This window comes from Agelaius tricolor, unplaced genomic scaffold (assembly GCF_023055355.1).
Source record: "Agelaius tricolor isolate 1412-34295 unplaced genomic scaffold, bAgeTri1.0.p SCAF_15, whole genome shotgun sequence".
NCBI classification, from domain to species: domain Eukaryota; kingdom Metazoa; phylum Chordata; class Aves; order Passeriformes; family Icteridae; genus Agelaius; species Agelaius tricolor.
In genome coordinates, this window is record NW_027269275.1 from 20,384,330 (window position 1) to 20,394,899 (window position 10,570).

The 10,570-nt window shown below is 61.2% G+C and overlaps 2 protein-coding genes across 5 annotated transcripts; both read right to left on the reverse strand.

Annotated features, from left to right (window-relative positions):
- Positions 1-124: 124 nt before the first annotated feature.
- MVD (mevalonate diphosphate decarboxylase) lies at positions 125-5,435 on the reverse strand. The gene is made up of 11 exons (XM_071440872.1): positions 5,310-5,435; positions 3,621-3,855; positions 3,137-3,207; positions 2,902-3,016; positions 2,458-2,601; positions 2,100-2,299; positions 1,940-2,014; positions 1,231-1,449; positions 1,026-1,141; positions 833-941; positions 125-379 (listed from the first exon to the last, which is right to left on the reverse strand). Exons 2-11 carry the CDS (start codon positions 3,688-3,690, stop codon positions 299-301), a joined length of 1,200 nt encoding a protein of 399 aa, XP_071296973.1. The 5' UTR covers positions 3,691-3,855; positions 5,310-5,435; the 3' UTR covers positions 125-298.
- On the reverse strand, positions 4,233-10,537 carry RNF166 (ring finger protein 166). 4 transcript variants are annotated; one of them, XM_071440879.1, is made up of 6 exons: positions 10,337-10,537; positions 8,815-8,971; positions 7,949-8,061; positions 7,578-7,692; positions 6,845-6,952; positions 4,233-6,174 (listed from the first exon to the last, which is right to left on the reverse strand). In XM_071440879.1, the coding sequence occupies exons 1-6, from the start codon at positions 10,507-10,509 to the stop codon at positions 6,109-6,111; spliced, it is 732 nt and encodes a 243-aa protein (XP_071296980.1). In that variant the 5' UTR covers positions 10,510-10,537; the 3' UTR covers positions 4,233-6,108. The 4 variants fall into 4 exon arrangements, with proteins under 4 accessions (XP_071296980.1, XP_071296982.1, XP_071296979.1 ...); XM_071440881.1 differs by having other exon boundaries at positions 8,815-9,093; positions 10,337-10,467; XM_071440878.1 differs by lacking the exon at positions 10,337-10,537 and having other exon boundaries at positions 8,815-10,309.
- Between the last annotated feature and the right edge of the window lie 33 nt (positions 10,538-10,570).

The following is a 10,570-nucleotide window of genomic DNA, read 5'->3' on the forward strand; positions in this document are numbered from 1 at the left end:
AGGGGGATGGGGTCATGTGGGGTGGCAGGGCTGTGTGGAGTAACAGGACCAGCCCCAGGGACTGTCCCCATCTCCTGCTCCCCCCCCGCCCCAACACACAGAATGTGACACCCCAAAACAGCACTGGAACCAGGAACCCTGTATTTCCTTACAAAAGATTAAAAACCAGCCCCGGGGTGACATCCTGCCCCAGGGCTGGGGACAGCTTTGCAGCAGGCCTGGCTCAGGGTCCTGAGGCCCGCTGGTGGCACTGGCAGAGTCCCCCCGGTGTGTCCCAGCTGTCCCAGTGTCACCGGGGTCAGGCACGGGTCCGGGGCAGCCCGTCCGGGCCCAGGAGGTGCTGGCTGGGGTCATCCACGAGCTGGGGACCAGGGCCAGGCTGTGGGACAGGACACAGGTCAGGGACACCGGGGAGCTCCACTGCCTGCAGGGCCCCCCCGCTGTGGGTGGGGGGCAGCTCTGGGCACCACGGACCCCAAAAGGTCACCCCAGTGGGAATGTGTCCAGAAATGGGGTCCTGCACACCCACCTGGGGATGGGGACAGGGATGAGGTCCTGGAAACCCCTGGGGACGGGGACAGAGCCCTATACATCCCAGTGGGGATGGGGACAGGGATGGGGCCCCACACACCCCCCCCCCCCCCAGGAATTGGGACAGGGATGGGGTCCTGGACACCCTTGGGGATGGGGACAGGACCCCACACACCCAGTGGGGATGGGGACAGGGATGGGGTCCTGGACACCCCTGGGCACAGCAGTGGGGTCCCACACCCCCTCAGGGGCAGGGATGGGGTCAGAGCCCCCCCCTGAGGCCATGTCCCCCCACCCTCACCTTGGTGTGCAGGATGTACTGGACAGCCCCGGGCACAGGCTCGGTGAGCACGGCAGCCTCCAGCTCCGGCGGCAGCACAGCCGAGCCCACGGGCAGCCCCCGGACAAACCTGTGGCACAGGGAGTGCTCAGTCCCCGTGTCCCCAGCATCCCCAGCACCCCCACCCTCCCCAGTAAGCAGGGGGTTCCCTTACTGGTCCCCGTTGGTGGCGGGGGGGAAGCTGCGCCTCACCACCTCCACGAACTCAGCCACGGTGTCGGCCAGTGCGAAGATGACGGCGTTGGGGCCGGCGTCGAAGGTGTAGGCGACCTGTGGTGGCATCGTGGGGACATGGGGACGGATGTGGCGACCCAGGTGAGGGCCACGGTGCCGTGGCAGCCCCGGGGCCCCGCGGGTACCTTGGTGTGGCCGTGGTGGGTGTTGTAGCGGTGTGCCAGCGCGATGATGTGGCGCGACACGTCCGTCAGGTAGAAGATGGGCGGGAAGGTGTCCAGGCAGGTGGCGTGGAACTGGTTGCTGTCCCTCATGGCCAGCTGGCCAAAGCCCTCAAAGTCACGGTCACGGATGTGCTCCATCATCTGGGCCAGGCGCTCGGGGACCACCACCTCTGCCCGGTGCTGCCACAGCAGGGGGGTCACCATCAGCCCAGTGACACCCATGGCAGGCAGGTCATGGTCACCCCAAATCAGTGACAACCACAGCAGAGGGGTCACCATCGGCCCAGTGACACCCATGACAGGCAGGTCATGGTCACCCCACATCAGTGACAACCACAGCAGGCAGATTGTGGCCACCCCAGTTTAGTGACGTCCATGGCAGGAGGGTCATGGTCACCCCACATCAGTGACAACCACAGCAGGCAGGTTGTGGCCACCCCAGTTTAGTGACATCCATGGCAGGAGGGTCACAGTTACCCATATTCGGTGACAACCACAACAGGTGGGTTGTGGTCGCCCTGAATTTGGGGATACCCACAGGAGGAAGGTCACTGTCCCCCCAGTTTGGTGACACCCACCCTCTGTGTGGCACTGCACACCCTCCAGCCCCATTCCAAGGGAAAGGGGACCCTGTCCCTGCCCGGGCAGGACGAGTCCCCTGTCCCCCTACCTTCAGCAGGGGACTGGTCTCCACGCTGGTCTGCATGCCCGCCGTGCTGCCCACTGGCTTCTTCTCCCCACTGACCTGGGGGGACACAGGCACTGGGACACGGCCCCTCCTGAGCCCCCCGAGTCCCAAATCCCACCCAAATCCCCTGCCAGCCCCTCACCACCAGGACGAGGACGCGGAGCTCCGGCCAGTGCGTCTCGGGGGCCACCTGCAGGGCCAGGCTGTCGGTGCCATCGGGGCGCTCCCCGCGCTGCCACTGCACGAAGCCACCGAACATGCTGCGGCAGGCACTGCCCGAGCCCCGCCGCGCCACCTCGGACAGCTCCTCCTCCAGCCCGTAGAGCCGGGCCAGCGCCGACACTGCGGGGACAGGCACAGGGGACAGCCTTGTCACCCCTCCTGCTGCCACCACAGAGCTGGGCCAGCACCAACACTGACAGGACAGGCAGAGGGGACAGCCCTGTCACCCCTCCCAGCCCGGAGGGGACAGCCGAGGGTTGGGTTGGCCCCAGACGCACCCAGGCAGGCGTAGCCAGCAGCAGAGGAGGCGAGCCCGGCGGCCGTGGGGAAGTTGTTCTCGGAGGCGATGTGGATCTTGTAGGAGAGGCTGAGAGCGGCCGCGTCCTCACCGCCCCCGCGGCGCTTCCGTGCCAGGCGCCGCACTGCGGGGACAGCAGGGTCAGGGACAGAGGGGTCAGTGAGGTCAGGGACAGTAGGGACAGAGGGATCAGGGACAGTGGGGACAGCAGGGAAAGAGGGGTCAGGGAGAGCGGGGACAGGGGACAGTGGCGTTGGGGACAGCAGGGACAGCGGAATCAGGGACAGCAGGGACAGGGACAGTGGGGACAGCAGGAACAGCAGAGACAGCAGGAAAGGACATCAGGAGACAGTGAGGACAGTGACAGCGGAGACAGCAGCAACAGTGGGGACAGCAGGGACAGCCCCGGTCAGGGGACGCTCACCCTCGCGCAGACAGGCCTGGACCCGCGGGTGCCCCACGTCCGCCTCCTTCCCGTTGAGCCACAGCCGGTCCTCCGTGAAATCCCGGCTGGCGGCCGCCGTCGTGGTGGTCTTGAGCTGTGGGGAGAGAGGGATGGGGCTCAGCACCCCTGGGGGCTGGTCCTAAACCTGGTCCTGGTCCTAAACCTGGTGCTGGTCCTGATCCTAAACCCGATCCTGGCCCTGGTGCTGACCCACCTGGTCCTGGTGCAGTGTCACGCTCAGGGAGGAGTTGATGGGCAAGATGAGGTCGGTGTCTCGCTTGCCCCCTGCAAGAGAGCACGGCATGGCACGGCTTGGAATGGCACGGAATGGCTAGGAATGGCATGAAAGCTCGATGGCACTGATGGACCAGCAAAGCATAGCATGGCACAGCCAGGAATGGCACGGAATAGCCAGGAATGGCATGGCTAGAAATGGCATGGCACAGCCGGGAATGGCATGGCATGGCTAGGAGAGGCATGGAACAGTTCAGAATGGCACCGGTGGACACAAAGCAAAGCATGGCATAGCAGCGCTTGGCACGGCATGGCACGGCTTGGAATGGCACGGCACGGAACAGCACGGCAAGAAGGGACACAGTGCAGCCCAGCCCAGCCCGACCCGGCCCGGCCCGGCGGGCCACGGCACACCCAGCCCAGCCCGGAGCCCGTGTCCGCCCCGGCCGTGTCCCGGCACTCACAGTACTTGATCACGGCGATGTTCACCGGGGCCGTGCAGGTCGCCATGGTCAGTGCCCGCTCCGCCGCCATCGCTGCCGGCCGTGCTCAGGCCCCGCCCCCGCGCCACGCACGTGACCGTGGCCTGCGGCCGGTCCCGCCTCGCCATTGGTGGAGAGCGCAGCACCCGGTTCCCAACAGCCAATTGCAGCGATCGGACCACGGGCGGCCACGCCCCCTGAGCGTGCTGGGCGGGGCCTGCGGGGCGCCATTTTTGAATTGGGCAAGACCTGTGCATGCGCAGATGCTCCCGGTACCTTCCCGGTGCTCCCGGTACCACTCTCGGTTCTGCTCCCGGTACCGCTCCCAGTGCTCCCCGCACCGCTCGGTCCCCAGCACTGCCCCAGTGTCCCCAGTACACCTCCAGTGCTCCCGCACTCCCTGTCACCTTCACATCCCAAATATCCAAATATCCCCGGTATAAAACCACCGGATCCCTGGAAGTGTCCAAGGATCCATGGATCCAAACGTCCCTAGTGCTCTTTGAGTGCTCCCACAGCCTTCAGGGCCACTGTATCTCAGTGCCCCAGCATCCCAGTATCCCTCCAGTGCTTCCCCCCAGCAGAGGCCACACGTGGATGAAACTGCCTTTATTGAGAAAAATGGTTTGCTACAAATACGTCATCGAGTTATTCCTCTTCAAAAAACAGGACGGCTCGTTAAAAGTTCTAATTATGCAAAAAAGTGGTGGGTGATGCACTGGTGGGCACGGCCAGTGGGATATCCATGGACCCCTGGCACAGAGGGGACCCCTGGCACGGCCTGGTGTGGCCCCTCACACCCAGGGCCTTAAAGTGCTTTACAAAAGCAGCTCTTGCTGCCCCTGCTCTGTCTCTGTGGGGCAAAAAGGAGAAGGAAAAGGAGGAGAGAGGGAAGGAGCCCGAGGTTAACAGAGCTGGATCTCTCATGGAGGCTGCTCCAGCTGCTGAGGGTCCCAGCTGAGCACAGGACAGGGAAATGCTCCTGGGTCCCTCCTGGAAGATTCCAGTGCTCTCCATCCCACAGGAACATCCCCCAGGTGCCAGCACTGCAGGGCAGGTCAGAGAAGGTCCCATCCCTTTCCCTGCCCTGCCAGGGGAGCTCAGAGCTCCCTGCACGCTCCTCACAGGGCTGCAGCTCCCAAAATCGTCCAGCACTATGAAAACCAAAACAAACCCCAAGGCAGTATTGATAGAGCAGAGCTGGAGCCAGGTTTTGGATAAAGCTCAGGAATTCCTCGAGCAGAGGGGGCCTCTCCCAGCCTTTCCCTGCAAATCCTGCAGGAAGGCTCTCAGGAATCACCCCGTGGCTGGTGCCATCTCCCTGCCAGCCTCTCCCAGCCCTCCAGAGCCAACCCCAGCAGCAGCAGGCAGGGCTGAGAGGAAGGGGCAGGGGCAAGGGGGCACCAGGATGCTGTGGAGCACCTTGGATCAACAGTGCCCCCATTCCCAGGGAGGGATTCCTACAGGGAGATGCAATCCCTGATTTCTGGGGGGAATCAGCAGCTCAGGGCTGGGATCCTGCATGGACAGCCATTCCACGGGCAACCAGCACCTGGATCCAACCCAACCATCCTGCCTGCTCCCTCACAGGCAGAGGAATTCTGCTGAGGGAAGGGAAAGGTCCAGAAATATCCAGGGATTTCCCAGAAAGATCCCTGCACTTCCCCCTACCTCAGAGTCCGACCCGCTCCGGGATCCAGCTCCTGCCTCCTGCCCCATTCCCAATCCACGTGTTCATTTGCTTGGGTTATCTGTGTAAAAAATAAACTTTCTTGATAATGTTCCATAAAAATACTCTTGTCCTGGGTGGCAGATATTGCAGAGTGAAGGGGGAGCAGCTTCTGACCCCGCTCTAGAAAACGTGGAAAAGGCTTCACTGCTTCGTGTAGAAAAAGGCAAGGATTTGGTGTCCCAAGAGCCGGTACAAAACGAGGAAGGGGAGGATTCCCTGGATGCTGGATGCCGTCCTCCAGGCCTCCTCTGAGCCACTCTTCAGTCTCATCCTGGGATTCAGGTGAAGGAGGCAGCTCCAGCCTCCAGCACGGGGGTCAGGACAGCCTGACATCTCTAGAAAAATCCTTGGAGGGTTTAAAAAAAGAAGCTCCACGCTGCCTTCCTCCTTTTTTAAAGGATGTGGCTGATTCCAGTCCCAAAGGAGAGTGTTTGGCATCCAATCTATCAGTTTCAGGTACCTATTCTGCTGCACCAGAGAGCAGGGACGAGTGTGCCAAAAAGCATCTAGCAATAAATAGATCTGGACACAGGGCTAAGCTCCCAACACGGATATTAAACCCCAATCCAAGGATTGATCCCAGCCCTGCTCCACAGCTCTGCTCACTCACTGGGACAACTGGAGAGGCTCCACCTTCTTCAACAAGGTGGGAATTGCAGTGGGAACAGAGGCAGCAGAGGGGCTCCAGAGGGTTCCTGGAGTGTCCAGAAGGAGCCAGGGCAGGGAGAGGGATCAGCCTCAGTTCTCAGAGAGGGACAGAGCCAGGGCTGCCTGCAACGCTGCCTCCTCGTCGATGTTGTAATCCTGGAAAGCAAACAGGGCAGCTCAGGAAAGCTGGCACAGCCAGGGCACACTGTGCCCACAGAGCCCTGCCTGCTCCTCGTGGAGCCTGGATTCCCCTGGCACACAGACCCCAGGAATGCCACCCGTGCTCTCTAGGGTGTCCTCTGTGCCCACACCCCTCTCCTGCCCAGGCTCTCACACCTGCCAGGGGGGATGGAACCTGCCCACACAAGCTGAGACCAAAGGGTGAAGCCTTCCAGCAAAGGCCAGGGGTTTTTGCAGAGCTCTGGGTTGGGATATTCCTCTGAAAATGCCTGGAGGTTCTTTTTCCTGACATCTCTCCAATGAAAGCAGGATGGGAACAGAGCCTCCCCTGAGGCCAAGGCTGAGCCATCACCACTGCCCCCCACACAGGAGGGGTCAGGGGCCCCCCATGTGCAGCAACCACACCCCCCCAAACCCTGGGGCAGGGCTGCTCCCACCCCCTGCTCCCAAAACCTTCAAGAAAAGGAGTTTTGTGTTACAGCTCCTCAGGGGAAGAGTTCCATGGAAAAACCCATTTTGTGGAGTGCAGGAACAACCCCCTCTCCTCCTGGTGTGTGTGAGGACACTCTGATGGCTGTGGGGGTCTCATGGGTGGGACACATGGTTTCACCTCCTGGCACAGGACACGGCTCAGGGTCAGACTCACCACGAAGGTGTCGTAGGAGAACTTGTGCCTGTGGAGCAGGTGCTGCAGGAAGTTGGCACTCTTGTAGCTGGGATCCCCCCAGGGCATGGCCGAGCACACCGGGCACACCTGGGGGGACACGGACACGGGATGGTGGCACCTGCACGTGGCCTTGGACACTGCCAGGGATCCAGGGGCAGCCACAGCTGCTCTGGGAACCTGTGCCAGGGCTTCCCCACCCTCACAGGGAAGGATTTCTTCCTCATATCCAACCCAAACAAACTCTCTGGCAGTTTGGATTCACTCCCCCTTGTCAATAGCCTCTGTCCACCTTTCCTGAAGGTCCTGGAAGGCCACAATTAGGTCTCCATGAAGCTTCTCTTTCCCAAGCTGAACAATCCCAATTTTCTCAGCTTTTCCTCACGGCACAGCTGCTCCACCCCTCTGATCACCTTCGTGATCTCCTCTGGAGCTGCTCCATCAGCTCCAGGTCCTTCCTGTGCTGAAAATCCCAAGTTCCCCACCTTGGTCAACCCAGAGGGAACAGGGAGAGGAAATCCAGCACCACCTGGTTTGCAGGAACAGGGGGATGGAGGCAGCTCATTCCAGGGAGCCTCTAACAAAGCAGAGACAAATCCCCATCTCCCAAAGGGATTTAAACCAGCTGGAACACAGCTGTGCCTCCACAAACACCCTGATGCTGCAGGGTGGGGCTGGTTTCCAGAGCTGTCCCACGCTCCCCAGCAGCACTCACCACTTTGTTGGGGTCATTCCTGTGGTTCTCCATGCAGTGCTTCACCAGCTCCTGCTGGTCCAGGTTCCGCGCCCCGCAGTACGGACACACGAACGTGGAGCGGTTGGGAATGTTGCTGCAGAGAGCAAGGATGAGCTCAGATCCCAGGGGAGGCTGCACTGCCTCCTTCCACACTAACACACACACAGCTCTGTGACAGCAGGAGCCAGCCCAGCCCCTTCCGAGCCCCGGTGGATCCTTCATCCCACCCCACACCCCAAAACCCGGAGCAGCAGTGCCAGGATGGAACAGGTGCTGCTCTTCCTCCCAGGGACAGGCACAACACACACCTGGATTTTGGGGCAAGCAGGGAGGGCCTGTTTCAGCCATACCTGGGAATAGGCTGGGATGTGGGGACCACTGGAACAAACTTGGGGCAGTTGGCCATCTGCTCCTGCACCTTGGCGCAGGACGAGACGTGAGAGCGCATTTTGGCCAGGGTCACCTGCAGGAGGGGACAAGAAACACTCGTGGAGCTGCAGAAACACCTGCCAGGAGCCAGGACAGCAGCTGGGCTGGGAGTGAGCTCTGCTCCACGACCCACAGCAGTGGGAATGCTGCACCCATGGAGGGGTGGACAGCTGGCGTGCAAGCCAAGCTGAGGTAATAGGAGAAATAACAATTGATGATTTTCCAGTGTTTCCATAGCAAGGAAGAAGACAAGGCCATCAGCATGGAAACAGATTAGAAAAGATACATGAAAATTTTTGTAAGTATAAGTAGATGTGTATATGTGCCTTATTAAATTTCTGTAAAACTTTTACCAATTATACTGGCGTTAATTGCTTTGCACCAACGAATATAGTGAGTTATTGTGATGTAGTTAATGACTTAAGATCACACTTTTTTAAGAGTATATAAGCTGGAGAACACACAGAATAGAAAACTTTTTTTCTTCTTGGACCCTGATCACGTGTGTTTGTCACATCCAGTCTAACTGTGACATGCACCCATCCATCCTTCCTCACAGGACGGAGATTTGGGGCTGCAGGGACCCCCAGAGGTTCTGTCCTCATTCCCTGGGAGCAGAGCCTGACCCCCCCCCTGGCTATCCCCTCTGTGCAGAGCCACAGGGTGCCCCCCGAGCCTCCTTTTCTCCAGGCTGAGGCTCCCCCAGCTCTGTTTCCTTCTCTGTACACATTCCAGAGGAGGATGAGGACAACAGGGACCATGAGGACAAGCAGCTGCACAGCTTTACCTTCTTGCTGCAGCCTCTGCAGGGAGCCTTGTAGGACGAGAGCTGTTTCTCCACGCTGGAAGCCTTCTCCACCTTCTTGGGGTCGAAGGGCACGCGGCAGAGCGGGCACAGCGGGGAGGGCACCTGCAGGCAGGGCTGCAGGCATTCCCCACAAAACCTGGGGGCACAGGGGGGCCCTGAGCACCTGCAGGCAGGGCTGCAGGCATTCCCCACAAAACCTGGGGGCACAGGGGGGCCCTGAGCACCTGCAGGCAGGGCTGCAGGCATTCCCCACAAAACCTGGGGGCACAGGGGGGCCTTGAGCACCCCAGGCACAGCAGCACCCCAGCAGGGCACCCCCGCTGCCCAGGATGCCCCAAACCCTGGGTTGTAGCTTTTTAGCAGTTTTGGGTTTTGCGTTTTCTGGACTGCGTTGGTAATAACCCTGAACTCCATACAAAGTGTCAGCAGTTCTCCTCACAGCTCAGGCACACAGAACAATCCTTTTCCTCTCCTCAGGCACACAGAACCAAGGACATCACTGCAGCTTCAGGCCCAAAAAGTGCAAACAACAGGGAATGGAGGAGAGCAAACTGGGAGGATGGGACTGCATAACCTGCAGCTGGAATTGGACAATTAACCCCAATATGGAAATGGACCAAATCTTATAAAAGTGCGAAAGCCTGTGACTTAGAGTCCATCCTGGGCTCTTATACTGCCCAAGGTGCATCCTTTGAAGGCTTCTTAATAAATCCCTATTTTACTCCTCTAACTCTGTCCAGCTTCTGTTCTAGGCAGCCTTCCAGGGCACCACAGGGATCAGCATTCCTACTGGGAGAACTGGGAGAACTGGGAGCAGGTGAGTCCCCAGGGAGCTCCTGCAGGCTCAGACAATTCCCCTACTCCAAGGCTGCATCTGAAAGGAGCCCAAGCCCGTGCTGGGTATCCAGGCCAGGCAGGAGCCTGGATCAGCTCATTCCAAGGTCCTTACAGCCCCAGGAGCAAAGGAATCCCGTCCCCAAAATCCGATTATCCCGGCATTGCTGGTCCCTCCTGCTCACCAGGAACATGGAATGAACCCCCCAAAGGCTCTGCCGCTGCCAGGGCAGCGGGGATGGGCAGGGGGGATCATGGAGGGGTCAGGAATCGCCCCCAGCCCCAAACAAGCAGGGGTGAGGCGGTGCTGGGGCCCCCAACAAAGCCCCAGGACCCGGAAACATCCCCAAAATCAGATGGAAAAGGGATCAGGAGGTCCCCGAAATGCTGGGGGCACACGGGGGGGGGGGTCCTGGGGACAGCAGCCAGGCCTGGGAGCTGAGGGAGGGGAAGGGGTGGGATGGGGATCCCGCTGTGGGATGGGATGAGGGCCCCGGTACCGAACCATCCCCGGTGTGGGCCGGGGGTCCCGGTGCCGGCTGGGCTCACCGGGCAGAGCGCCCGCAAGGATCCCCGGCCGGCACAGCGCCCAGCCCCGCGTCCCGCCCGTCCCCGGGGCCGCCTCAGCCCGGGGGTCCCCGCCGCCCCCGCCCGGGCCCCGTCTCACGTGTGCCCGCAGCCCGCGATGCCGACGGCGCGGTGGAAAACCTCGAGGCAGATGGGGCAGCTGAACTGCGCCTCCAGCGCCTCGGCCGCGGCGCCGGGCCCGGGGGCGGCGCGGGGGGGCCCGGCCGGGCCCTGCGGCCGCTGCGCCGCCGCCACCAGCAGGCTCCGGAACATGGCGGCGGCGGCGGCTGGCGGGGCGGGCGCCACGTCACCGAGCGGCGCCAACGCGTCATCA